Raw genomic sequence first — 26190 nt, forward strand, 5'->3', positions numbered from 1 at the left:
AAAATAAATGAATGGAGGATGACTTTTGATAGAACAATCAGCCTTGATGACTAAATGAAAGTTCAGAGGCAGAATAGTTCGGAGGCAGAGTACTTTTGCCACTTGCTGCGGAGCAGCAGCCCAGGAAGGTTGTAACCTTCATGCTTTGATTTTTCTATCTGTGTCCTTTTTGATGCCCTGCCAAATGGGTCTCTTGTATCAGGGTAGGCAACCTTTTTGCCCCATGAAATGTTTACTTGTGAAGATGTTGGTGTGCCAGTGAACAAAAGCAGGCGGTGGGTTACCAAGTTTTCATCAAGGACCTAATCAAAACTTTAAAACTCTTCTGTTCAAGGTTGTTCTGATCAACATTTAAATACAAATACAAAGAGTTAGTTTTTTGAGAGAGATTCTGAAGTTAGTAGAAGGCCTCATGCCATTTTCACATAAACAGCTTTGGGTAAAAGAAGCATAACAAGTTGGAGAGTTGTTCTCCTATGCTGCCTCTACTTTCTTCCTTGCTGTTTCCTGATTCCCTCCATCTTTGTTCCTCGTGTCTCTGTGGTAGTTCCAGCTGCCACTACCCACAAATACTAGTCCTATGCCCATTCCTTCCCCCTGCCTTCAGGTTGCTTGCTTAACCTCTATTTGTTTTTTTCAATTTCACCCCCCCTCCCCTATTGTATGTTCTTGCTGTCTTTCCTCTGTCTCCTTGCTTTCAGCTCTCCCTTCTGTCATTACGGTCCCTATGATCTTTGCCTCTTCCTTACTCCCTACTTCTCCACTCCAGTGTCAAATGTGTTGCCTGGTGCTCTAGAGGGGACCTTTTGTTTGGAGTTGCCAAGACAATACAAAATGGTGGCTGAGATCTCACAGCCACCGTTTTAGTTAGTCTATGTAACCTCAGACTTGCTTAGTATGCTATGTGGAATTTGTTGAAGACTTGGAGCCCATTCCAAAGCATCAGATAAACTAGAACACTAAGTGAGATAGGAGTGTCCATAATGTTGCCTAACCAAACTAAAATAATGTTTGAGCTCTCGCAGTGTAATTTCACAAGATTTCATTTGTGATTTATTTCCTTTTCTCTTGAAAAGGAGACATCATTTTTTTGTATTTTTAACATTTAGATATATTTGCAAACATTGGGTTTCCTTAGTTTGTAGAAATCTCTTCCTTAGCCCTATGGGGACCCCCTTTTGTGTGTGTGTTTTTTTTAATACTCGGCAAGGGCATACTTGTCTATAAGATATTAATGCCAAGAATATCAGTCCTGAGGAAACTGCTCCCTAGCAGGCACCCATGAAAACCAGGACAGCCTAGAAAGCTGAGAACCATTCATGCTGCAAATCAAAAAAACTCATCTGATTTATTACAAGGATAGGGACAGAAATACTTTTGTCATTCTGCAGGCCATTCCTTTTGATGCTAAATCAGATGTTGCATTATAGCATAGGATGGGGGCATTCTCTAGTGTTGGGTGGGAATGACAGCAGCAGCAGAGATGTTCTTTTGGTAAAACAGCAGGTTGATGCTGTCAATTTATCTTGAAGCAAATGGACCTCTCTCTCATCAATTAATTTTATAGGTTTGCTAGGGAGGATTGTAGTTGTTCTTGGTTTTAACCTGGAGGAGGTTCCCATGTAAGCACATCATCCCATCATGATGGAAACATCCTTTCTGGGACAGATGGGAGGGAGGCTGAGGGAGACAGCTGCAGTTGTATCTAAATAATTATTTTGTATAAGCTCCATCTCCCCATTTTCCCAGACATTTGTGCAGGAGACTCTCATAAACACATTGGCCAGTTTAACCGCAGATTTCTCAACTTCTCTTCCATCTCTTTTCCCTTCCTTTATTTCTCCCTAGATTGCTCGGAGTTTTTGTTGTGCAGATGGCCCATTTTTAAAGAAAAATATTTCTGTTGCTTTCAATAGAGACGTCAAAAGTTCAGTTGCACTCTCTCTTTACAACTGTCTTTTCTGTGCATATTCTGACCACATCTTGTCCAAGACAAACATACTGTCCTGTATACATGTGAAGCAAAGACTTAAGCAAGATTTTAGCCATTCCTAACCATTCCTGTTCCATCTCCCTCCAGACTCTTTGCATGTTGCTTCAAGCAGCAGTAGTTTCTACTCTAAATAATTACTTTTCTTAAGCTGTCCCCCCAATTTTTCCGATATTTGTATAAGAGACCCTCATAAATACACTGGCCAGTTTAATGGCAAATTTCTTAACTTCTCTTTTTCTTCCAGATACTTACCAATGAACTGTATCCAACTCTTAACCACAATTTAGCAAATCACCTTTGACACATAGGCCTCTTTACGGCTGGAAATCTTTTTCTCAGCTATACCTTCTGAGCTTTTAAATTCCTTAGCCAAGTTCTGACTGGGTTCCGAGATGGGGGTTCTTGAATCCTAAATTCAAGGGTTCTCATGTTGTACTGCTTTGCCAAGAACCTGCCTCCTGCCCATTCAGAACTACCTTAACTGAGGACAGACAGGTATTCAGTACCCAGCTTTTTGGCAGTACTTAGCTCTTTTCTATAACCCTTCCCCCAGTGGAATAAAATGTGGATATCCTTCTGCTGATTCTTGCTTCCCAAAAACAGAGTAGTACCCCCCACCATCCATTCCAGTTGTTTTTTAAAACAAGACTTCAGTAATACTGCTCTGGAAAGCCGCTTCGTTGAATATCATCCCTAGTCTGTTCTCTCCTCCTTCCAACCCCAGAATTATATAATATAGTTAAAGTAGAAACAAAACAAAAAAGTTGCCATAATGCAGGTGGACAATAGGAGATGGACAGAGTAATGTAAAGGCCATTATTGAGGAGGAGGAGTACTGTTAGCAGAGCTGTTTCTGGAGGGAAGGATAGTGGTGCCTGATCAACAGACACCACTATCCTTCTTACCCTCCATGCATCTGATGAAGAGAACTGTAGTTCTCGAAAGCTTATGCTACAGTAAAGTTGATTAGTCTTAAAGGTGCTACTGGACTCTTTTCTATTTTGATCAACAGACATGATTCCTTAAATTCTTGGAGTGGGGTGACATCACTAGACATTACCATAATCCATTGTAACTGCTTGGGATTAGGGGAAATACATGTACACATGTGTCCCTCCAGTCCTCATTTTGGAATCCTGTGTCTAAAACATGTACGTGCTTGGGAAATACCATAGAAATCTTTAACTGAACTAAATAAATCTTTGAGTTTAGCAATAGGTAGGAAGGGGGAGCACATTTCCAAAATGCAACATAATAAAGTCAGTTAAATCTAGAAATGCAACAAAAAGCAGTTAAACAATTCCTAGTGGATGCAGTCATGTTTAGCTAGATAGGTCCACCCACTACTAGTCCACCTATGAAGGTACTGCCTATAAGTGGTATGTACTGTATCCCCTAAAAGGTAGAATATGATAGGGGTGGAGAGAAGAAGTTACAGTGGAAGTGATAAATGGGGGTCAGCCTGACCAGACTGACTGAGGAGGGGTATAATCAGGCTTAGAGCCTAAAAGAGGAAGGGCAAAGGGAAGCAGAATGAAAGTTTGGAACCTTCAGGAAGAACAGTTTTGAGAATGGAGAAGTTAGAGAGAAGAGGCATGATGTCCGTGGTCTGGTCAGGGGAGAAGGGGGTACATTGCTGGTGGAGAGAAAGCAGAAGAGAGGAGTGAGCAAGAGAACCAGGGATGGATGAGGGAACCTGGCTGAGATGAGGGATGGCTTCAATAGCGAAGACAGTGAGTAAGTGAGATCTCTATGGTAATTGATTCTGAAGGGTGAGCATTGGTAAGAGTTGTGGTTAGTGGTGTGACAGTTTAGCCTGCTGAGCTAAAATGGAGTCCTTTTATAGTTCAAATCTGCACCCTTTTCTGTCAGTGGCAAGAACAGTTTTTTTCTATTACTAGTCACCTTGAGGGAGATTCTAATGGGGCAGAAGCACCTATCTTGGTGATTAATTACTTGATCATTTTGCCAGGCAAGTACTGCATTGTTCTGGATGCTCTTGAATAGCTTGGAATGTCAAATTATTGTCTCATAAACACTGGTCATAAATTTTGGTTTGGGTGTGGGGGGAGATCCCATGGAGTCATCAGTCAAGCCTTAAGTGGAGGTGTGTGATGATTTCCCACAGGAATCTAGCAGTCTTATCATGAGACTTCATTCCTGTCATGATTCTCTTGTTTGATCCAAGATGTCTGCTTTACACCTTTTGGCTTCATAGGCTTCAGGTGTTTTAGGGTTCTGAGATATCACCATGGTCAGTTCTCATCGTTTCACCCATTCCAGCAGTGAGGGGTATCCCAAGCTTTGCTGTTGTCTCTACACTGAAGTTCTGGCTATTGGTTCAGTGTCCATCGGCCTGCAGAAGTGAGATATGGTGTGTTTTGTATGCTTTTACTTGATTATTTGCTCTTACTGCTTGGTCTCACTCTCACTAGAATTCTGAAAGCAACTTGCAGCACCATGGCTTACTCAGCAGAGTTGAGCTAAGTGCAACAGCAGTGAGTAGCAGACTTGTTGGATGAGGGTTAACAGATCAGGGCCAGTAACAGTTTTCACTCATAGCACCATCTCTTTTCTCAAAGTTTTTTGTAAGGACTGTGAGACTACGTGCTCTCCAACCATAGCAGCAGCAAAGCTAGGTATAACTGCAGGTGCCAGCTTCCTCCTTGTCATCCCTGAGAAAGACCAGCCATGCTCTCTACCTCTGAAGTACAGTAAGACCAACTATGCACATACTAGGTTAGATTTACAAATCAAACTGGTTTATTAAGCAATAATAAAACTTGCAATAGCAGCCAGCATTGCTGAGTACCCAGACTTTCAATGTAGAGGAGTTGTTGGCCTGGTTTACTTTTGCTGCCAAAGTTTGCTTAAATTCGGTTACTCAAATCTCATTCTGCATGGCATAGCTTCTTGTAGAAGTTGTTATGATCAATGTTGTGATGTTTCTGCTCCATGAGTGACCTCCAGAGTGGGATAACCATGGGTTCCAGACCTACTTTTGCATGCCTCAGGATATCTTCAAAAACAAAGTTAAGGAGATAAGTGAAATCAGAAGGACTCAATGATGTGCTGTGTAGTCCCTGTCCAGGAAAGGTTTGCCATCACCCTGTACAAGCAGGTCTTCATTGTAGCTGGAGTTGAGCAACCAGTTTGGCATAAATGTATCCACACAGTATGAAATCTTCAAGGAGGTAGTGCATAAGGGATTACTGAACTGTTACTGCAGTTGGTTATTAATTTGGGACATGAAGACTAATTTATGTTGTGGATCTTGGAGCTGCTTTGATTGCCTGCTTGCCAAGATTTTACTACCTGAGCAGATAATGTGGTGATAAATACAGTTGTTATTTAATTAACCCCTGCTTTTCTCTTCAGTGGAGACCCAGTGGGGGAGGGAACCCTTCTCAGTTTTATCCCCACAACAGTTCTGTGAGATAGGATAGCTGAGAGAGAGTGGTTGGACCAAAGTCACCCAGCAAGTTTCCATGGCAGAGTGAGTGGGGCTTTGAACTTGTGTCCAGATCCTTGTCTGGCACTCTTAACCACCACACCATGCTGGCTCTCTGTGTACTGTTACAGAAAACCACACTGTATTATTATGGAAAGTGTTGTTATGGCATAGTTCTCTGGGCTTTAGTGAATTCCACAGGACCTTCATGGACATTTATCTGGAAGGAGGCACAATATGTCTTTTGTTTGGATATGCCATACTGGCTAAAAACTGACTATAATTTAACTATCATAGCCTGTCCCAGATGCTGGTGGCAAGAGTGTTTGAAAAATGAAAACAGGCAAAAGCCCATTGACTTTTTCTTGTTTTGATTTGTCTCTGATTGATGTGGCCCTCTTGTTTTCTTCTTGCGTTTAAATTTTTTAAAAACTATTTTAACACCTTAAAATAATCTCCAATATAAACCCTATATACTATGCATTCGATTTTTAGTTGAAAATGTTGAAGTACCACCACTATGGAATTGAAATTATAATTTAAAAGGAGCACTGATGATTGCTGAATACATTCAGTTTGAGAAATAATAGTATTGGATCCATAAGAGTGATTTTGTAGATGGAAGAGTTTCTCTTCATGAGACATGACTTTTTGCCTCTTTCTTCCCATTGCAACCTGAAATGCTGCTCTTGGAGGAGTCCCTGTCCCCCAGGAGCAGCATTTGGGAAGCAGGCATTTCAGTCTGCAGTGAGAGGGGAGAAGTCAAAGTCACACTCTGGGTAGATATTCTTCCATCTTCCATAACACTATGGTGCAGGAGTTCCTGACCTTTTTTTTAGCAAGCAGGCACAATTCTGACATAGGGTGGTGGGCACAACCACAAAATGACAGGTGCAGGACGCCGAGCCAACCACAAAATGTAAGTATACGTACTGAGTTAGCTAAAAACTCACATCTGAAAGTATCTGCCTTCATTTTTCAGGCATCTAACCTGACAATCCCCTTTACATGAGCTGGGCAAAAGCCCTACCTGACCCCTCCCACTTTCAAAAAACACTTGGGTACTAGGAAAGGTGTGAGTAGGTGTTGTGGCAAATGCATAATGTGCATTTTGTTTTAATGGCAAATGCACAACATGCAGCATTTCTCTGAGCAGCTCTTCTGGCAAAATCTCGCCATTCAGCAGTCTGCAACCTACTTACAAATCAAAAACTTCTTTACAGTCTCTTCACTTTTATGCTTTCAATATCTGCAGTGCCATCAACTCTCAGACTAAAGATTCTTAGTCTGTCTTTGGCTTGGCACCCTGGACAATTAGCGTAAGATTTTTTACTGATGACATGCAGTCCTGATGCCTAGCCAGCTCCAAGACAGCTGGTCTCTTGCCTGGGTTCTTGCCAGTAAGTGTTGAGGCGCTTGTCTCTTTGGCTGTTTCTTTCTCCCCTTCTGGGAGAGTGCAGGGTGCATTTTTAAGATTTTGTATTCCCATCACTTAGGTAATGACCCACACAAACCCAAACACTTTGATTGTTTACACGTACATCTTTGTTCACTGTTGTGGGTCACCCATCTTCTCAAATTTAAAATAATTATCATATTGCTTACCCAGTGAAGGAAGACCTCTAATTTTCCTGTGGCTCTCTGGCAGGAAGTCAAAGAACCATGCACCTAGTTCCGTACATGTAAGGAGACTCTGAAGATTTGCATTTCTTGGACAGTGCTGCTTGCCACATGTTAAACTACTTTTGACAGTGAGAGGACATTCTGAAGCAGTTTGTGATGCAATTTAGTGGGAGGTCAGAAATACCAATGAGCATGCTTGATTTCCAGCTCTTGTTTGTCTTTATTTGCTTTACTTTAGCTTCACTTTCTGATTAATACCCTTCCCTTTCACATCGTATAAACGAATCCCAAAATGAAAGATGTTGCTTTGTATATTAACTCGCCACAGTGCCCATTATGGTAGCCTGTAAAGCTGTCAGTCCTGATTACTGCATTTAATCATCTTTGTGTGAAATCAGTCACGTATGGAGGAAATTCATATGTTGTCTTATTTGATTGCCTTTCCTAGGATTCTCAGATTCTGATGAGCTTTGTACCTGATGGAGGTATGATTATCCAGCTCTGGTTTACTCACCTGGCTATAAAGGGCCCAGAGAAGTCTGCTGTGGTTATTATAAGGATAAGAGTTCTGTTCTATCCATCTTGCCCTCTCATTTTATGAGCGAGACAAGCCTGTGAACATTTACAATGCTTTCTTAAAAGGTTTATGTCCAGAATAGTAAGCAGAATTCAAACTATGTCTGGGATAAAAAAGTGAGCCAAAGCTGTTGAGCAGTTCTGTTGTCCAAGTGGCAGTAACAATAGGAGGGGAGGACAGTTGTAGAACAATAGTCCTTACCAGGGCTCATTTCCAGGGGGAATGCACTGGGACACTGTTCCAGCAGTTCCCCCAACAGTCAGGTGGCCCCACCCACCTGACTTTTGGACATTTTGGACAGTTTAGGCCTTGATTGGGGCCAAAACAGCCCGGATTGGGTTGGTGCTGGGTGGGGGAACCCTCCCCTGCCTGGCACTGACCCGATTCCGGCCGTTTGGGCCCCGATCTGGGCTGAAATGGGCCCCAAATGGCCATTTTCTGCCATTTTGGTCCTGTTTTGGCCTGGATTGGAGCCCAAATGGCCTGGATCAGGGCAAAAACAGCCAGGATCAGGTCGGTACCGGGTGGGGGAAGCCTTCGCCCAGCACTGACCTAGTCCAGGTTGTTTAGGCCCTGATCTGGGCCCAAACAGGCCCAAAATGGCCATTTCAGCAGTTTTGAGCCCATTTCCGCCGGGATCGGGGCTGAAACTGCTGGGATCGGGTCGGTGCTGGGAAGGGAACCATTCCCCTGCCTGGCACTGACCCGATACGGGCTGTTTCGGCCCTAATCCGGGCCCAAAGGGGCCCAAAATGGCAACTTTTGGGCATTTGGGGCCATTTTCTGCCGGGATCTGGGCTGGAACATACCTAAAATGGCCATTTTGGGCCCATTTCCACTGGGATTGGGGCTGGAATGGCCGGAACGAGGTCAGTTCCAGGTGGGGGAAACCCTCCCCTGCCCGGCACTGACCTGGTCCCTGCTGTTTTGGCCCTGATCTGGGCCCAAACGGGCCCCAAATGGCCATTTTCAGCCATTTTGGGCCCGTTTTGGCCTGGATTGGGGCCAAAACGGCCCTGATTGGCCCACTGCCAGGTGGGGCAACACTCCCCGGTCTGGCAGCAACTGAATCCTGGCCATTTTGGCCCAATCAAGGGGCATGACATATGCTAATGATTTATGCTAATGAGTTCCTTCAGCTCTTTTTCTACTAAATGACTCCTCCTTAGTAGCAAGTTTGGAGTCAATTTAGCTGCTTTAGTATTAATTCTAGTAGTTTTCTAGATTAGCTGCCTTGGTTATCTCAAGGAGTGGAAATAGAGATGTGAAGGCTGGGAAAAAATTGGGGGAACTGGGGGGTCCACTCTTCCTCTGTCTTTTAAAAATGTTTTCTAGTGGTAGAATTCTCACGTTTCTAGGTTGAAAGGCACTATACAAATAAAGAAAGCTTCTGCAGTATCAAAACTTGGCATTGGGCAGTAAAAAGAGGAGACATACTTTTACAGGAGGTTGGACCAAGAAATGCATTGGATAAACAAGTATATTTAGTGATGGACAGAGAATCCTACTCTAAGGATGTGGTCCTAAATCTCTTGTGCAGATTTGAGTTTCGTCTGGTGAATTACTAATTTAAAGAATTATTATTTATTAAAATCAAAGACCAGTTCTAAAATACATAGAATAGCAATAGTGTGGTTCTGACTTGGTAAAGAGGCTTATCAGTCCGTGACTAAGGGAACTATTAATACCTGGCTGAGAAGGGGGCTATTATCTCATTTGTGTGTCAAACAAAAGCTCTGTTAGTTTTGCTGTCTGAGGTGAACCACAGGGCTCATATTTGTGTTGCTGAGTTCCTTTTATTGAGAGGATGTATACTTTTTGATATTTTGACATTAGATGGTGTTCTTAGTCACTGTGTCTAGTCCCTTGCCTCATCTTTTTCAGATAATGGTGTGATACAAAATATTCAGAAACTATATCTGGCTTGCAGATACTAATAGTAATGGCAAGTACTGTGGCTTGGATCCTAAATAGAGCCAGCATGGTGTAGTGATTAATGTGTCTGTCTAGGAACTGAAAGACCACCCAGGTTTGAATTCCAACTCTGCCATGGGAACTTGCTTGGGTCAGTCATACCCACTCAACTTAACCTACTTCATAGGGTTGTTGTGAGGGTTAAATGAAGGAGAGGAGACTGATGTATGCAACCTTGAGCTCCTTGAAGGAAGAGCAGGATAAAAATCTGGTAAATAAATAAGCTGTGTTTCTACTTGTGGTAATGATTTCCACTTGTGGAAGACAGGGCTGACAATTTTTGCCTATTGTCACCTCTCAGTGGAAACCCAATTTGGCTGCATGTTCCTGGTGGTACTCTGGGAGACTTGCTTGATGTGAACGCATGTTTTTAACTAGTTTGTTTTGGTCATGAAGTGTTAATGAATCCACAACCTTAATTAATCTTAATATAAGCATTATTAATTCTATCCATTATGATAAACTAATTATTGCAGATAAACAACAGCAAAAAAGAGGGAAGGAGATGTGCTTCCTTCACGTTGCACTCTGGACAGTGTACATGACACTCCCATCGCTCATTTTATCCCTACAACAACCTTGTGAAGTAGGCCAGGCTGAGAGGGAAGACTGACTGAAGATCATGTAGTCAGCTTCATGACTTAATAGGGATTTCCCAGGTCCAGCACTCTGACTGCTATACTGTACTGCCAGCTGGGGATGCATTCTGCACCACAAATTCATTGAAAGGTCTAAGGTAGCTATAAACTTATAGTAAGCATGTGATTTGAAGAGGATTAGAAACCATTATTTGTGCACCATGTAGAAACTGTTTCTTTGAAATGTTCTTCAAAAGGTCCTGTAGATCTACTTCTGTGCATGCTTCCCAAATACACCAAGGTATATATTAGTAGGTTCATATGATTGCGACATCATTGCTAGGAGAAAGTTCTGCTGAATACTGAGGGATCTCCAAGGGGTTACCAGTGTCCTTCTGCACAAACAAATGGCCCACCTGCTTGCCCTGGAGCTACATCCATCCTTGGGGAAAGCAGTGGCATTGTACTTTGATCACACTGGTTTCCCTGGGATGAAATTCCCAAAGGCAATCAAAACTGCCCTTGATTTCTGAATTACAGTTCTAGTTCAACAGGTGAACTATCAAGAGGCAAAGATGTCATCATCTCTCTTTCTTGCTTTTTCTGTTTCCATAGATGAACTAATTATTGTATAAGTCAAGTGCGAGGTTATTTCAAGAGGGTTGATTAATGAGGCATGCAGTATTTTTGGAAATGATAAGTGGTTATAGGAATGCTAGTTATTGAGGCAAAGTGCTTTCCAATTTCATTGTCTGCTTGGATTTATTTTACTGATTCTTGGTTTGAGTTTTCAAACCAGTGGCATAGTCTGCTGCTACTTTTCACGTGGACTGTATTCAGCATTTATATTTAGCAGAAGTATTAGCTGTTTTATAAGGGTCAGAGTGAAACCCTGGGTTCACTGTTTTAAGGATCAGGAAAATCAACTTGCTTTAAAAAAGCAGTTATGCAGCATTTAAATACACCTGATGTTCTTGGACAGCCTGTTTTTAATGAGAGTTGATTTGATTGTAAATTATTCAGGGCTCCTCTTGTGGAACTTGTTTGCATATTGCTCTGGGGTTTTTCTGTTCCTCCTTTAGCCTTGTGGATTTCAAACATCTCTAGATATAAACTATACTCCTCGTTTCTCCCCCCCCTTTCCCCCTTGCACAATTCATTACTTAACAGTGTTATTACTTGTAAAAGACCCTCTCCCTTAGCTTCCTTCCACACTGCTTAACTAAATTTACAAGCATGTCAGTCTCATAGAATGCCATTGCTTTTCTAAGCTTCTTTCACAGATCTGTTCACTTCAGACCTATTTAACATACAGGCTCCTCTGGTAAATTTTTTGCACTGCTGTTGTTCCCGCTGCATTTGCCAGCTCTATCTTTTGATGCATTTATTATGTCAGTGTTTCCATAATAACTCTCATGCACCTTTTCCCTCCTCCTTCCCTTCAGTTTAGTTTCTTAATATGGATGGAAAAAATTAGATAGCCTGCATAAATTGTGTAGAGGTTTGGGATTTCTATTTTCATCTGATTTACATGGGAACGTCTTGGTGTGTTTACCTAGCATGTCATTCCATGACACCCTTTTAACAATATCTTCTGGTTAGCTTTCTCGATTGATTTGGCCACAACATCAAAATACCTTTAGTGCAAATGTTAAAGTGATTGATGAATATTCATCTCTGAGATTTCTTTGCATGTCAAAAAGGCAAAAGACAAATTGTGTTCCTATACATGGATAATATAATTCCAGCTTCACTACAGATCTTGGGATATACTAACTTTGGAAAGCCTACAACAATTTAAGCCTACAACTGCAAGGCTGTAACAAAACTATCTTAAGTTCATTTTACCTTAAATTAAACCTCTCCATCTTCTGGGCATATTAAATTGTATAAGATTTTGGCCTAGTCTCAAGGCATTCCATCACAAGCATCTGGAGCTGCATGAAAATCTTTGGTTGCTTGTTTCATCTGTCTGAATATTCAGCCTTTAGCTCGAAGGAAACTCATATGTCATAAGAATGCACATGGAAAGACAGAAGAATCTCTGTCCTTGTAGAAAGGGACTCCTGTTCTTGAAGTTGTTAAATCATGATGCATTGTTGCATTTATGTGGAATCTGAAATTTGGGAGGAAGGTTGCATTGTAGAATTATTGCTACTAAACATTTCAGTTGCTTTTGTGTTACTAATTTGAACAGAGGTGCCTACTTATAGGTAACTTTCTATTTTCTAATCATTTGTGAAATCTGTTAAATAGGTACTACTAACTATACACCATAGCATATATCTATTGCTTCTGCATTTGTTTAACATATCCAAGTTTATTAAGTAGTGCTGCAGTGTTTTCAGTGGTTTAGCTGTTCCTGTAGTTTCCAGAAAAACATAAATAGAGTTATTACTCCACTTCTTAGTTACTTATTATTTTTAGTCCACCTTCCTCCCAAGGGACTGTGGTTTGTCAGATGGCAATAGCTATTTTGTTGCATTGAAGACTTTTTCTCAGCTAAATAATAAACTGTACATTAATAAGCATATAAAACCTTGCAATTTATGAAACCTTTGCTAATAAAATATAACAGCATCTAATCAAAATGCAATTTTACTACTATGCAGTATAAATGAAAGTAGGATTCTGGTTCTTACTTTGGTATAGGGGAGGCAGCATCATTTTCCTTGAAGGTTGTCAGAAATCTTCAGAGACAAAATATGCTGAGTTATGTTAAAATATATTTTGATACTATTTTTCATTGAGACTTCAGAGAAGTTTGAGATTAGCTTCAAGTCAATGTTGATTATTTGACAGTTGTGTTTCTTACAATTTTAGATACATGTATTGGACAGACTGGGGGGAGACGCCTAGAATAGAACGTGCTGGAATGGACAGCAGTGTTCGGAAAATAATAGTGGATTCTGACATTTACTGGCCTAATGGACTCACCATAGATCTTGAGGAACAGAAGCTTTACTGGGCTGATGCAAAACTGAGTTTCATTCACAGAGCAAATTTGGATGGCTCCTTCCGGTATGTTTTCTTTTCCCCATTAATTTTATGTAGCTCAGAGTCTTCTGTTCAAACTTTTGGTGCTAATGAGCTGGATTCTACCAGGAAGAATAAAATGTACCTTTGACTCCAAAGAGGCTACGCTGAGCTTTGTGGGGCCCTTGTGGCCCTAAATGTCACAGGGCATAAGAACTGCAATGTGGAAAGGGTTGCCAGGTCTGCATTGGGAAATTCCTGGAGATTTGGGAGGTAGAGCCTGGAAGGAATGGGGTTTGCAGAGGGAAGAGACTTCAGTATGGTATCATGCCCTTCAAAGCGGCCATTTTCTCCAGGAGAACTGATCGCTGTGCCCTGGAGATGACTTGTAATTCTGGGAGATCTCCAGTCACCACTTGGAGGCTGGTGACACAAAATGTGGAAGGAAATCAGGCAAATCATAGCCACACCAGTGTGCTATCCTGTTGATTTTACATAACTTGTAGCAATTAACAGGACTGGCCTTTGGATATTTGGATGCCCTAGGAGTAAATTAAAATGGTACCTGTACTATCCCAATCGGAGATTCTTTGGAAACACACCTCCACCTCCATCCTCCAGTTGCTCCTTATGGTAAATGCTTTTCCCAGCCTTTCAAGCTGGCCCCCTTGCAGTCCTCTGCTTTTACTGTGACCTCTTGCAGCCTCTTTGTCTATAAAAATAAGAATTTCAGGTTTGTGCATCCCTGGAGTGTATAGAGGCTATTCAAGGAAAGGGTTTTAAACCTTAACTCAGTTTTGATTATCAAACCTGGCCTCCTCAGCTGTTAATCTTTTAAAGGAAAATGTCTGTATTTAAAGGGCCCCATTTTGCCTCGCAAATGCTAATAACAGTGTGGGTGAGTCTGGTTTTGATTAGCACAACCAAGAGGATGCTGAAGGATTAAATTCCCTCTCCTTTCTCTGCATGACCCTGAGGCATATTGAGGCTGCACTAGCCTGCATTGGTCATTTTATGGACAATGTATGTGATTTTCATCTTGTCTGTTTTTGCCCTTAGATGAAGTACATTTTTTTATGTTACATAAAAAACCACCCTAGTCCAAGTTACTGTAGGCAGGGCTGACAGCAGGCTAGGCCAAATTATTATCAGCTGCATGGGCTAGGAAACAGCAAATAAATGAAGTGAACTTGCCTTAGTTAATGGTTCTTATTGAACATGTGCATTGTGATGGGGAAATTAAAGTTTGTGAAATTTCAACATCATGGCAGTATTATTGGTTGCTGTTTCAAGGAGTAATTCTGTCCAAATAACCTTTTGGGCACTGGCATTTCTTATTTATATATGGCAACTTATAAATTTGTTAGTACAGGATTTCAATTCACATGTTTGCTATTCAGAATTTAATATTGCTTAGCAAAGCCATGAACTCATATAATACAGCAGTCTTTGAGAGCATAAATTACACCTCACACTTCAGGATATCCAAATGCGGCATATATTGTTTTCAAAAGCCCTGAGGCTAACATGTTGAACAAAGGTATTAACTATGAACTGTATAACAAAGTTTGTCTTAGAATTCAGAACTGCTCATCTTGACTTATATTGCTGTCACTTAAGATGAAACATTCTGCCTAGACTGTTTATCATCTCTTTGGAGAAATCTCTGGTCTTGATGGCTAAACATTGTACAGATCATGTCCATGTTTTGCGCACAACCTGATTAATTAAATTCCTCCGCATCGGGAACTGAAGCAGCTAATTTATATTGTACTACAGACTTTACATTGTTTTAGAACAGTAATGGAAAAATATAAGAAGACTGTTTTCATGCCTGAGTGTCCTTTATTTATAATCATACTAAATACACTGGATTTTAAACAAAATCCTCTGAGCTAAAAATGCTGCCACCATTACCGGTCTCTGCTACTGGCTAGATGCCATTTTGAGAGATTTGTATTCTGCCTAGTGCATTAAATTTGCTGTAGCAGATTCTATGTAAGAAGCCCTTCACTTTGAAAACAAATCAACTAGAACCAGTCAGAATGTCATTAAGAGCAAGGCAGTATATGGGGAAGGCTTGAAAAAGATGAATGGTAATTGGTTACCAAATACAAGTTATCTCTTGCAACCTGAGTACTTTTTCCTGTTTGATGATTCGTTAGAAAGGGTTTCAGGGGGGTTTCTTTGCTTCAGGTAACTTGAACTGCCACTGTTCATAGAACACAGTGGAAGTATGGAATTTTTTAAACAACGTAATTTAAGCTTTTAAGCTGTTACATCTTGGTTTTGTGTATTGTCTTACAAAATAGCTGTGGTATACTAATCTTAAAACTAATTTTCTCCCACATCTAGGCAAAAGGTTGTAGAAGGTAGTTTGACTCACCCGTTTGCACTGACACTGGCTGGGGATACCCTCTATTGGACAGACTGGCAGACTCGCTCTATTCATGCCTGCAACAAAAGGACTGGGGAAAAAAGGAGAGAAATACTGAGCGCGCTGTACTCTCCAATGGACATCCAGGTTTTGAGTCCTGAGAGGCAACCATATTGTATGTTTTCTATATTTACTTGTAACTACTTCTGTATCGTTTAGGGGTATGATGGCTTAAGTTTAGGCTTTTGAGGAGCATTATCCGTTAGCTTCAAAGTATGAAAGATGTTCTGTTTCATTGAGGCAAAGATTAGAAAGCATTGCATTTAAGGCAGATCTCTAGCAGTCTAATACACAGTGTCCTCAAGTCATGGAAGGGTTTGTTGAACTGCTTTGCTGCCACATGTTTATATAATATTAGCATTTTCATAATACACAATTTCTGATTGTTTGGCAGCAAGTAGAACCTTTCCTGTACTCACCAGCACATCCTCTGACTTCTGCAGTTCTTTCAGTTTTTTCCTTGATCTCTGATCTGCTCAACCTCTTCTGTTGAAATTGGCTGACCTACTGGGATGTCTCTGTACACAGAGGTATTACAGGTCCTCTGGCTACCTGTTCTTTAACTGCTTTGATGTCATCTGTAGGGTTAGATGGTTAGGGTTCCAAAAATGTATGATGATGGGGAGATTTGAAAACTGAAGAATTTTGAATATCTGGATACTTGAGTTATTTATGTCATATAATTTATTCATTTTGATGCCTTCAAGAGGCATATTGGAGTTGATCAGTCAGATGTATTGTCGAAGGCTTTCACGGCCAGAGAACAATGGTTGTTGTGGGTTTTCCGGGCTGTATTGCCGTGGTCTTGGCATCTTCTCTGCAGGGCTATTGTCTGCAGTTCTGAAAAACACCAGGCTAACAAAACACTCTATACCCAACAATAGCCCTGCAGAGAAGATTAGCACATCAAGCACCAATCCATATGCAAAAGAACCTCCTCAGGATACAGTGAAGCCTCCCGCCATTAGCATTCCACACCCTGGAAAACTCTTACAGGATGACTCAGCTCAGCCCCACCCCTCCTGAGTAGATATAAATGATCTGCCAACATCTTTTCCACACTGTGACACTGAGAGATCTCTGTCTTTTGGTGCTACACCTCTGAAGATGCCAGCCACAGCTGCTGGCGAAATGTCAGGAACTACAATGCCAAGACCACGGCAATACAGCCCGGAAAACCCACAACAGCCATTGATCAGTCAGGTTTTTTCATAGCCTTAGATGAGAATAGCACTAGCTGCTCATGCCAAGCAAATGAAAATTCTTCGTTCAGTTGAGCTCCAAGCCCTTTTGCCTGATAATTGAAACAGATTTTTCTATGGCACTGATGGTTCATAGCCACTTTGAAAACTTTTAAATTAAAAGATAGGGGATAAATATTTTAAATTAATTTCATTTATAGCTCAACTTTCTCCCTAATGGTGACCCAAAGCATCTTACGTTTGTTCTGTCTTTCATTTTATCCTCACAATAACCCTGTAAGGTAGGTTAGACTGAGTGTATGTGACTAGCTAAGATCACTATTCCACAGCAGAGCGAGGATTGGAGCCTGGGTCTCCCAAATCCTAATTTGACACTAATCATTATTAGGGGTGTGCAGGGCCAGAGTGATTCGGATTTCCCGATTCGGAATACCCAAATTGGAGAAAAGATCTGGAATAAAGGGAATTTCAAAGCGGCAAGCCGCTTCGGAATACCCGATTCAGAAAGATTCGGGTTTGCTTCGTAAAGATTCGCCCATTATTTTCAACGGGGAACATGCTCCTGGGTTTCCGGGAGTCTGGGGGGGCCATTTTCTTTATGAAGCAAACCGAACTTGGTGTGGACCTTCTCCTAACTCTCCTCTAATGACCTTCCAAGTTTCAAAGAATTTGGACTTTGAGGGGCCATGTTATGCCCCCCCCAAAGAAGGTACCCTCCCATCCTCCTCCACTCTCCATTATTCCCTATGGGGAAAACCATGCGACTTTTCTAGGTGACTTGCGGTGGCATTTTGCAAGGAAAATGCACCCAATTTTCAGGGGTCCTGCTCCTATCTCTCCTCCCACCCTCCCCCAAGTTTCAGGGAGATTGGACTTGGGGGGGGAGCATGTCATGCCCCCCCAAAGAAGGTGCCCCTATTCTCCCCCACTCTCCACTATTCCCTATGGGGAAAAACAAAGGCCTTTTTTCTAGGTGGCTTGCAGGCAAAATGCACCCAATTTTCTGAGGACCTGCTCCTACCTAACCTACCATGCCCTCCCCCAAGTTTCAGGGAGATTGCACTTTGAGGGGCCATGTCATGACCCCCTAAAGGTGGTTCTCCCACCACACCATTTAATTTCTTTCTACTGTGGGGAAGACTTTCACAGAGCAGAAACACATGGATTGGGGCTGCCAATGGCCACAGCCACAGTCCGGCTATACCACACACTCCAAGCAACCCATCAGAACCAACCCCCACCCCCCGCAAACCTAACCATCCCTGCAGTAACTGGCCAGCCACTCTCCATTGATTCCTGTTATGGGAAAATCCAGACTCCCACAGCAGGAACACATGGAATGTGGCATCTACGGCCACAGGAATAATCCCCCTTTCAATCTACCCCCCCAACAGTCCCACAGACCCAAAACATGCTCCCCCACGTTCCCCACCACCCCCAGAGCAGGCTGGCCAACCACTCCCCATTATTCCCTATGATGGGAACTTTTAAACTGTCTTTCCCAGGGCAATTATACACAGACCAGGGGTGCCACAGTGGAGGGCACACTCCTGAGTGCAAGCTCATCCCTGGGAAAGCACACCTGAACCACAGACAAGCTCCTCAAGTTCCTGAACCACAGACAAACTCCTCAAGTTCCCCCACCACCCCCAGAGCAGGCTGGCCAGCCACTCCCCATTGTTCCCTATGATGGGAACTAACCACACGAGAGAATAACACAGAGACACAAATTGAATAAAGTTCAACAAAAAATATTTTTTAACTTTCAGTTACAGCTTTAAAGGCACGCTAGTCTGACACATCACAACAGTCTCCCACACAATAGTACCACAGCTTTCTTCAAACCAGAGAATCACAAAAACACAATTCTTGCAAAAACACTTTATTTATTTCTTGGCTTTACGTTACACAGCATGAAGGCACAACACAAGACATCACAACAGTCTCCCACACAATAGTACCACAGCTTACTTCAAACCAGAGGATCTGTCAGTTCTAAGGTCCTTATTCTATGGTAGGCAAACCTCTGGACCCCCACATCAAGCCCACTTAAGTTCTGGGTTGAAAGGCTTTATTCCAGAAAATAAGCATTGTCGATAGAAAAGATCCTAAGTTGACCAAGAGGTTGGAAGGAATAAACAAAAGGCAAAAGACCTGCGGTAAAAGGGATCTTCCCCCCTCCCATCTTATTAGCATATCAGTGGCGGGAAAAATCCAGAGAGAAATCTCAGGGGAAAATACATGAAGACGGTAAATCAAAACAAGTCTGTCATACACACCTGTGGCCAAGGCCACAGTACTGACTGAGACAGTCTCAGAAGAGATAACAGGTTTCCCAAGCCTGTGAAAACCCATGAAAGGAAGTTAGGTTAAAACAACTGCAATATAACATCACAGTACAGCAAAGTCATTTGGCAATCAATGCACAGCTATGGTATAGCAATTCAGTGGCATGAATGGGCCCCGTTCATGACAGAATCACAAAAACACACACACAGAGTTTCTTTCAAAAACACTTTATTTCTTGGCACAGCATGAAGGCAAGCATCCATTCTTCCCAAACCAAAATGACAGGGGGGACACTTGCAACTTAGTCCAGCAGAAGCATTGTCATTTCCTGCAGCTGGGCTTTCAGTTCAGCCAGTGGGGAAACACCACAGAGCAGAACATTACCTAGCCACAAGCACAACACAATGGCATTTGCGGAGCACAGTTGCAGAGGTCCCCCCTCCCTCCGACAGCTTCAGGCTGAACTGGAAACCACCTGTGAGGCAGTGATGTAGCCATCAGCAGCTGGCCCCCACCCGCACCATCCCTACCTTGCCCCACCCCTTCAACATGAACAGTTTAACAGCAGCAACAACATCAAACAACATTAAACAACATTAAACAGCAGCATAACTAGTGTGCTGTAAGTCTCCCTAGCCTAAGCAGCCCCTATCTAACCTCTCTCTCCCTCCAGTGGCAATCAACATTTCTGGGGCATGTTATTGATTATCACAATAAATTTGTGTCTGTGACAGTTTTGGGTCATTTTCTTAATTCCTGTTTTTTGGGGGGGGGGGACGAATTGCAGGGTGCATTCCCTTTGCCACTGAGTCCTACCCTCCTTCTGCTGGATTTTTTAATCTACTTCTACAAGTTTAATGTAGGGAAGAGCACGATTCCCCAGGTCCCAGACTCACAGAGGATGCAGGCCACAAGGAGGGCTCACCTCAGTCACTCTGGAAGTCCACTTCTAAGACATTGAAGAGCCAAGAGTTGACCTTCAGGAAGATGAACTGTCAACTCTCTATGGGAGAAGGTGAGAGCGATGTGGGCTGTCAATGTCACCCGCATAGGAAAAGACGCACTCACTCTCCACGCTCATCGGAGGGCATGAGAGGAGCCGCTACACCACGAGGGAAAGGTCTGGCCAGACTGCCTCCTTCTTGGCCCACTAGCTCAGCAGATCGGTGAACAGCAACTCGCACGGCTCCGCAAGGTAGTCCCTGACCACTGCCTCCGCCGAATCCTGTCTAACGCGACTCATGATCCCAGAGGACCTAAGGGCCCGCTGGAGCATCTCCATCTCCATGGACATTCCGGTGGTGGTCGTGGGGGGAGCCTGCTCAAAAGGGGTGCGAGAGGGACCCGCAGGGCTGGGCCCCTCGCACGTCCACTCTGATGACAGGCGTCCCCTCTTGGCCTGCCTGCGCCTCACCCGCACACACAGGGCATCTCTGGCTTGGGTGAGGTTCCCGTCCCGCTCAGCGAAAGTGCCCTTGATGCACAGGTCGCACATGGTCACCAACATGTACGACTCCTTCTGCATGAGAGGCGTTAGCCTGGCAGCTATGCCCTGCTGCAGCCTTCTCACAAGCACTTGCACTGCTGGAACATTGTCTGCATGTGGTGCGTCTGGGTCCACAAAGGAGGCCAGTGAACTCTGGAGCATATGAAGTAGAAGAATGACCAGACCCAGGGTCGCTGTGTCAGACGAGACCGCTACAGTGAAGTCCTTGAAGGGCTTCAGGACCTCCATTGTCTGGGTGATGGTGAGCCAATCCTCCTGGCTGAACTCACCCACCTGACTCGCAGCATCGCTTTCTGAGAGCCACGCCTGGAGTGCGGCCTGCTGCTCCACAAGCGCACCAGCATGGCACAGGTGGAGTTCCAGCAAGTGACTGCTTCAGAAATCAGGACATGCTCCAGCACGCCTGTCCTGGCTTGCTTCTGGCGCAGTTCATGAGTGGATTTCACACTGCATGAGAAGTGACTCATGAGCCTCCGACATTTCTGCAGGAGATACTGGAAGTCACGAGCCGCGGGGTCCTGGGGTTCTAGGGAGGAGCCCACCCCAAGCGCGTCTTTCACCACTAGGTGAAGTTTGTGAGCTGCACAATAAATGTGCTCATGGCTCACCTGACGCGCCGCTGCCCTCATGTTGCTGCCACCATCCATCACCATGCATCCCACAGTGACGAGGCCCTCGCCTATCCATCTATCCATCTCCCTCCTCAAGGTGGCAGCGATGTTCTCCACTGTGTGTGATACATCAAGAACCTTGGCGTGGAGCAAGGCCTTGCAGTAGCTGGCCCAGCGGTCTCCCATCCATCCCTGCCTAATGCTGGGCACCCCACCCCCACCCTGAAGGTCCTCGGGTTGTCACCAGTGTGCAGTAAGCGAGAGGTACGAATGCTGCACACTAGAGCAGGTCCAAATATCGGACGTGAAGTGCACAGTTCTCCCGGCAGCATGGGACAACTGTGCCTTCACATGGTCCCTGGCAGCCCTGTGAAACAAGGGCACCATGGTCTTGCTCAACGTCATGCGAGCAGGGATCGAGTACCAGGGAGCGAGATACTGGAGCAGCTTCTGGAAGACGAGTTGATCGACTAGGGCAAATGACTGCCCATCATGGGCAATCATTTTGACGATACGGCCCGTGATCTGCCTGCTCGCCCTCTGGATCCCCTCTCTGGGCACACTAGTGCCCTGCATACCAAGCATCTCTGTCAGCAGGCTTGACGTCCCTGCCCTACAGGAACCCGTGGGGGGAGAACACTAGAGGAGCCTACCTCCTCCTGGCTATCTGGCAGCCATGTGGTGCCACTTGAACTTTCCCCCCGAAGAAGCACCACCTGGTGTTGCCTCTTCAAATGGTTCCTCCTTCCAGATGTGGAGAGATGGTTCACATCCCTGCCACGACTGATACGTTGCCTACAATGCCGGCAGTGGGCAAACCGGGGGTCCTCCATTCTCTGGAAGTGATTCTAGATATTGGAGGTAATGGGGATCCCACGCCACACAGGGGAGGCACTTACAGGGCCCCCAGCAGACACCTCCTGTGAGGTGCTCGGGGCAGACACACCATGTCTCACTCCCGGCTGGGCAGTTGGTGATGGATGAGGATGAAGGGGCTGAGATGTGGGCTCTTCCACCACAGTCTCTTCCTCTTCCTCCAGCACCCTCTCCTCCTGCACAGCCATGAGAGGCCTGCTGCTGGCCTCAGAGAAAGCAGAGGAGGACCGCCCAGCAGGGGGTTCCTCCTGCAGTTCCTCCAACATCCACCAGGTCCCTGGGGTGAGCGTAAGGGACGGAAAAGTCACATGCCCTACATCCATCCCAGGAGACACCACATGCTGCCCCTCCTTCAGCAGTTGGGTCTCAACTGCTGGAGGAGGGGAGCCTCAGCAGCAGGCCCCTGCCCAGTGCCAGCCCCTGCCTCAGACACCTAGGTTGGGGGTGGCCCTCCAGCAGCTGCCTCAAGAAAGAGGGCCTTGTGAACCCTCTTCCTGTCACGAGAAGCCAGTCTGGTGAACGGCAGCAGTGCAGGGGAGGGCCTCTTCTGCTCAGATGGGGGGACAGCCGCAGCACTCCCCCTGCCCTCCACCCCTCTAGACTTACCTCTGGCCTTTCCCCCAGGTCCCCTCTCAGCCTTCCTGTCAGCCATTCCTTAAACCTCAGCTAACTACCTGATTTATAAAAACCCCAAATTTACAACTTAGTTTCAAATATCTAACCTATCTACCTATTTCTAAGTCTTTTTTTCTTGTGTCCCTGTTACTATTGGAGATGGTCTGTTAAATATCTTTTTAAATGACCCTATTTATTTTTGGGAACCTAAACCTACAAAACAGCTAAATTCCTCTTCAGGAATCAAGCTGGCCCTAAATCTCAATATAAAGGAAGGCCTGTCACACAACTACTATGCCTTTCCTGGCTCCAAGGGTGCCAGAGATGGACAGGAAAACCCTACTTAAAGAGGAACTACTAATGGGCAGCCTATTTGTGTGTGTGTGTGTGTGTGTGTGTAATTTGAACAGAACCTAAGTCTAACTAGATCTTTTCCTACTGAAGCCTACTTAATGGGGAAAACTAGTCTTCGTTCCCTAACAATTTATTTTAGAGGGCAATATTAGTCAATGACAGCAGCCTACCACTAGCCTGCCTAACTCCACTATTTAAATCTAAAGTAATTTATCTGAGGAAACCAAAATTAACTTACCAAACACTGCTATAACTGCTAACACAAACAACAACCCAACAAGAAGAACAACAGTAGCTATTAGCAAACAACAAACTTTAACTGTAAAACTCAAACTATGAGGAACACCAACTCAAACAACAACTGTAAAATTTGCATTACAACAACTAACAGCAGTTAAAGCCACCTAAACCCCCAAGCCAGCCCCTTCTGAACCCCAACTCCCCTACACACACACACAAACACACACACACACACACAGAGCAAAGAAGCAATAAGCAAATTTAATTGACATTAAAAACTCAAGCCCAACCCCTTAAACAACACAGCAAATAAAATCAGAACCCACAAGCAAGCCCCCACATGAACCTTAACTGGAACTCTCAAACACACACACATGCACACACACTTAAAAACAGTTTCTGTCCCCCCGTCAAGCCCCTAACCCTTTAAACCTTTAACTCACAAACACACAGACACACACACACAGAGCAAAGAAGCAATAAGCAAATTTAATTGAAATTAAAAATTCAGGCCCAACCCCTTAAACACACAGCAAATAAAATCAGAACCCACAAGCAAGCCCCCACCTGAACCCTACCTACAACTGACACACACACACACACACACACACACACACACACACACACACACACACACACACACACACACACACTTAAAAACAATACCAGTTCCCTCCCCACTAAAACTGCTGGAACAGAACTCAAACATCGAACAGTAAACTTTTAAACCAACTCAAACGAAGAACAGTTCCCCCTCCCACCAACAGCTAGAACAGAAGTCAAAGCCCCAACAGTGAACTTTAAAAGCAAATCAAAGCAGGAACAGTCCCCCCCCCAAAACAGCTGGAACACAACTCAAACACCCAACAATAAACTTTAAAACCAATTCAAACAAGGAACAGTTCCCCCCTCACCAAAAACAGTGAAAAAAACTCAAACTTCCAACACAGGAAACTTTTATAATAGTCTAAACAGGAACAATTGCCCCCCCCCCCACCACCACCACACACCAAAAACAGAAATAAAACCTCAAATTCCTAACAAACTTTTAAAACATTCTAAGCAAGAACAATCACCCCTTACCAAAAACAGTAAAAAAAAACCTCGAACTCCTAACACAGCAAACTTTAATAACAGTATAAACAGGAACAATTCCCCCCCCACACACACCAAAAACAGAAATAAAACCTCCAATTTCTAACAGCAAACTTTTAAAACACTCAAAGCAGGAACAATCCCCCCTTACCAAAAACAATTAAAAAAAATTAAACTCCCAACAGCAAACTTTAGAAACACAGTGAACAGGAACTGTCCCCCCCCCCAGTCAAGCCCCTAACCCTTTACACCTTTAACAACTGGAAAATAAAAGCCCCAACTAGAAACTATAGAGGTTAAATCTTTAACACAATACCAGCCTCCCCCTCAAACAAATGCCCCAGCCAGAAGCTGCTTAACACACTAACGAAGCCCCTCCCTCCCTCTCTCTCTCTCTCTCTCTCTCTCTCACACACACACACACACACACACACACAAAGATGCAAGAATCCCTACCCCCAAAATAAAGATTAATTAAAATCAACTTTTTAAAAACAATCCCTCCCCTCCCACCCACCCACCCAGACAACCAAAAAAATCCCCCCCAGAGGAAACCCTGTGAGTCACTGACTGTCTTACCAGTCTTGCAGTCCAGCGATGGTCAAGCAGGCAGGAATCCTCCAGGCGAAGTCCTCTCCTCCTCAGTGAAGTCCTCCAGCACCAGCAGGCCAGCCAACAATGGAGACAGAGAGCCCCAGTGGATGTACTCTCAAGTCTGTATGTAAGCCAAGGAAAATTGTGGGTTGGCCAAAAGGCAAGCTTCCAATTTAAAACCCCTGTTGCATCTCCTTCCAGAGAATCCATTGGCTGGAAGGAGGATGCAGCAGTGGGATTGGACACTCCTAACTCCCCCCTCCCTTCCCTGATCCCACTCCCTCCTCCCCCTTGCATTCACTCACCCCTCCCCACCCCTCCCAACCTGTAAATTAGGCAGGAATCTCAGCAGACTTTGCTAGCTGCTTGCATTGCGTTGCATAGCAAACAGCCAGCAAAGTTCTGAAGCTTATTCAAGCTTCCTGCCTTTTTTTACAAGATGGGAGGGGTTAGGAGGAGGTTGGAGTGAGTCACTCACTCCTTCTCCCCCCTTCCCTCTCCTAAGAAAGTGCAGGAGGAAAATGCAAACAGCTGGCAAAGTACTGCTCCCAGCTGCCCCGAAGCGATCCTAATCGCTTTGGAAAGCGTTGCTTCGGTATTTCCGAATCGGGCCCGATTCGGGTTAAAAACCCCAATCGCACACCCCTAATCATTATACTACAGTGACTAAATAAAATAGAATTGCCTATATCATCTTAAGAGACTGTAGGTAACCATGCTAGTGCAGAGCAAAACACAAAAGCAATGCAATATATTTTGTTAGAACCAACCAAAATGACACAAAACTGTGTGCATCTCCATCACGCTAGATGTTTTCAAAAAGTGGAGTTCATCTTTTGGGCCTTTTAAAGAGTAACTTTTAAGTAATTTTATACAAATTATTCTAAGGAATTTTTAATGCCTTTGTCTTTGATTTTTCCCCTTTCATAATGTTGTAAACTGCACTTAAATATCAAAACTCTGCAAGGACAGATCTTCCATCTCTGCCAGTGAGAGCTCGTGGAAAGTGCTAGAGCAGGCATAGAGGTGTACATTTCTCTGGAGATTTTGAAACCATGGAAGGGGAAAAGCCAGTTACAATTTTTTCTTTTAGGAAAACAAAGTAAAGCTTATTTTACTGATTTAAAAACATTAGAATGTGCCATTTCTCAGTAGCATTTGAAATTATACTATTTGGTCTATTTATAAAAGTGTAAAT

General features: G+C 43.8%; 1 protein-coding gene across 1 annotated transcript in view; it reads left to right on the plus strand.

The window, feature by feature from the left end:
* Positions 1 to 26190, plus strand: part of LRP5 (LDL receptor related protein 5) — a 226208-nt gene that overhangs the window by 82892 nt on the left and 117126 nt on the right. Inside the window, exons 3-4 of the mRNA XM_054970416.1 lie at positions 13020 to 13217; positions 15528 to 15724. Of these exons, the coding sequence (XP_054826391.1) occupies positions 13020 to 13217; positions 15528 to 15724 (395 nt within the window). The remainder of the gene's footprint in view (positions 1 to 13019; positions 13218 to 15527; positions 15725 to 26190) is intronic.

Source organism: Eublepharis macularius, chromosome 2, assembly GCF_028583425.1.
Source record: "Eublepharis macularius isolate TG4126 chromosome 2, MPM_Emac_v1.0, whole genome shotgun sequence".
Lineage (NCBI taxonomy): Eukaryota > Metazoa > Chordata > Lepidosauria > Squamata > Eublepharidae > Eublepharis > Eublepharis macularius.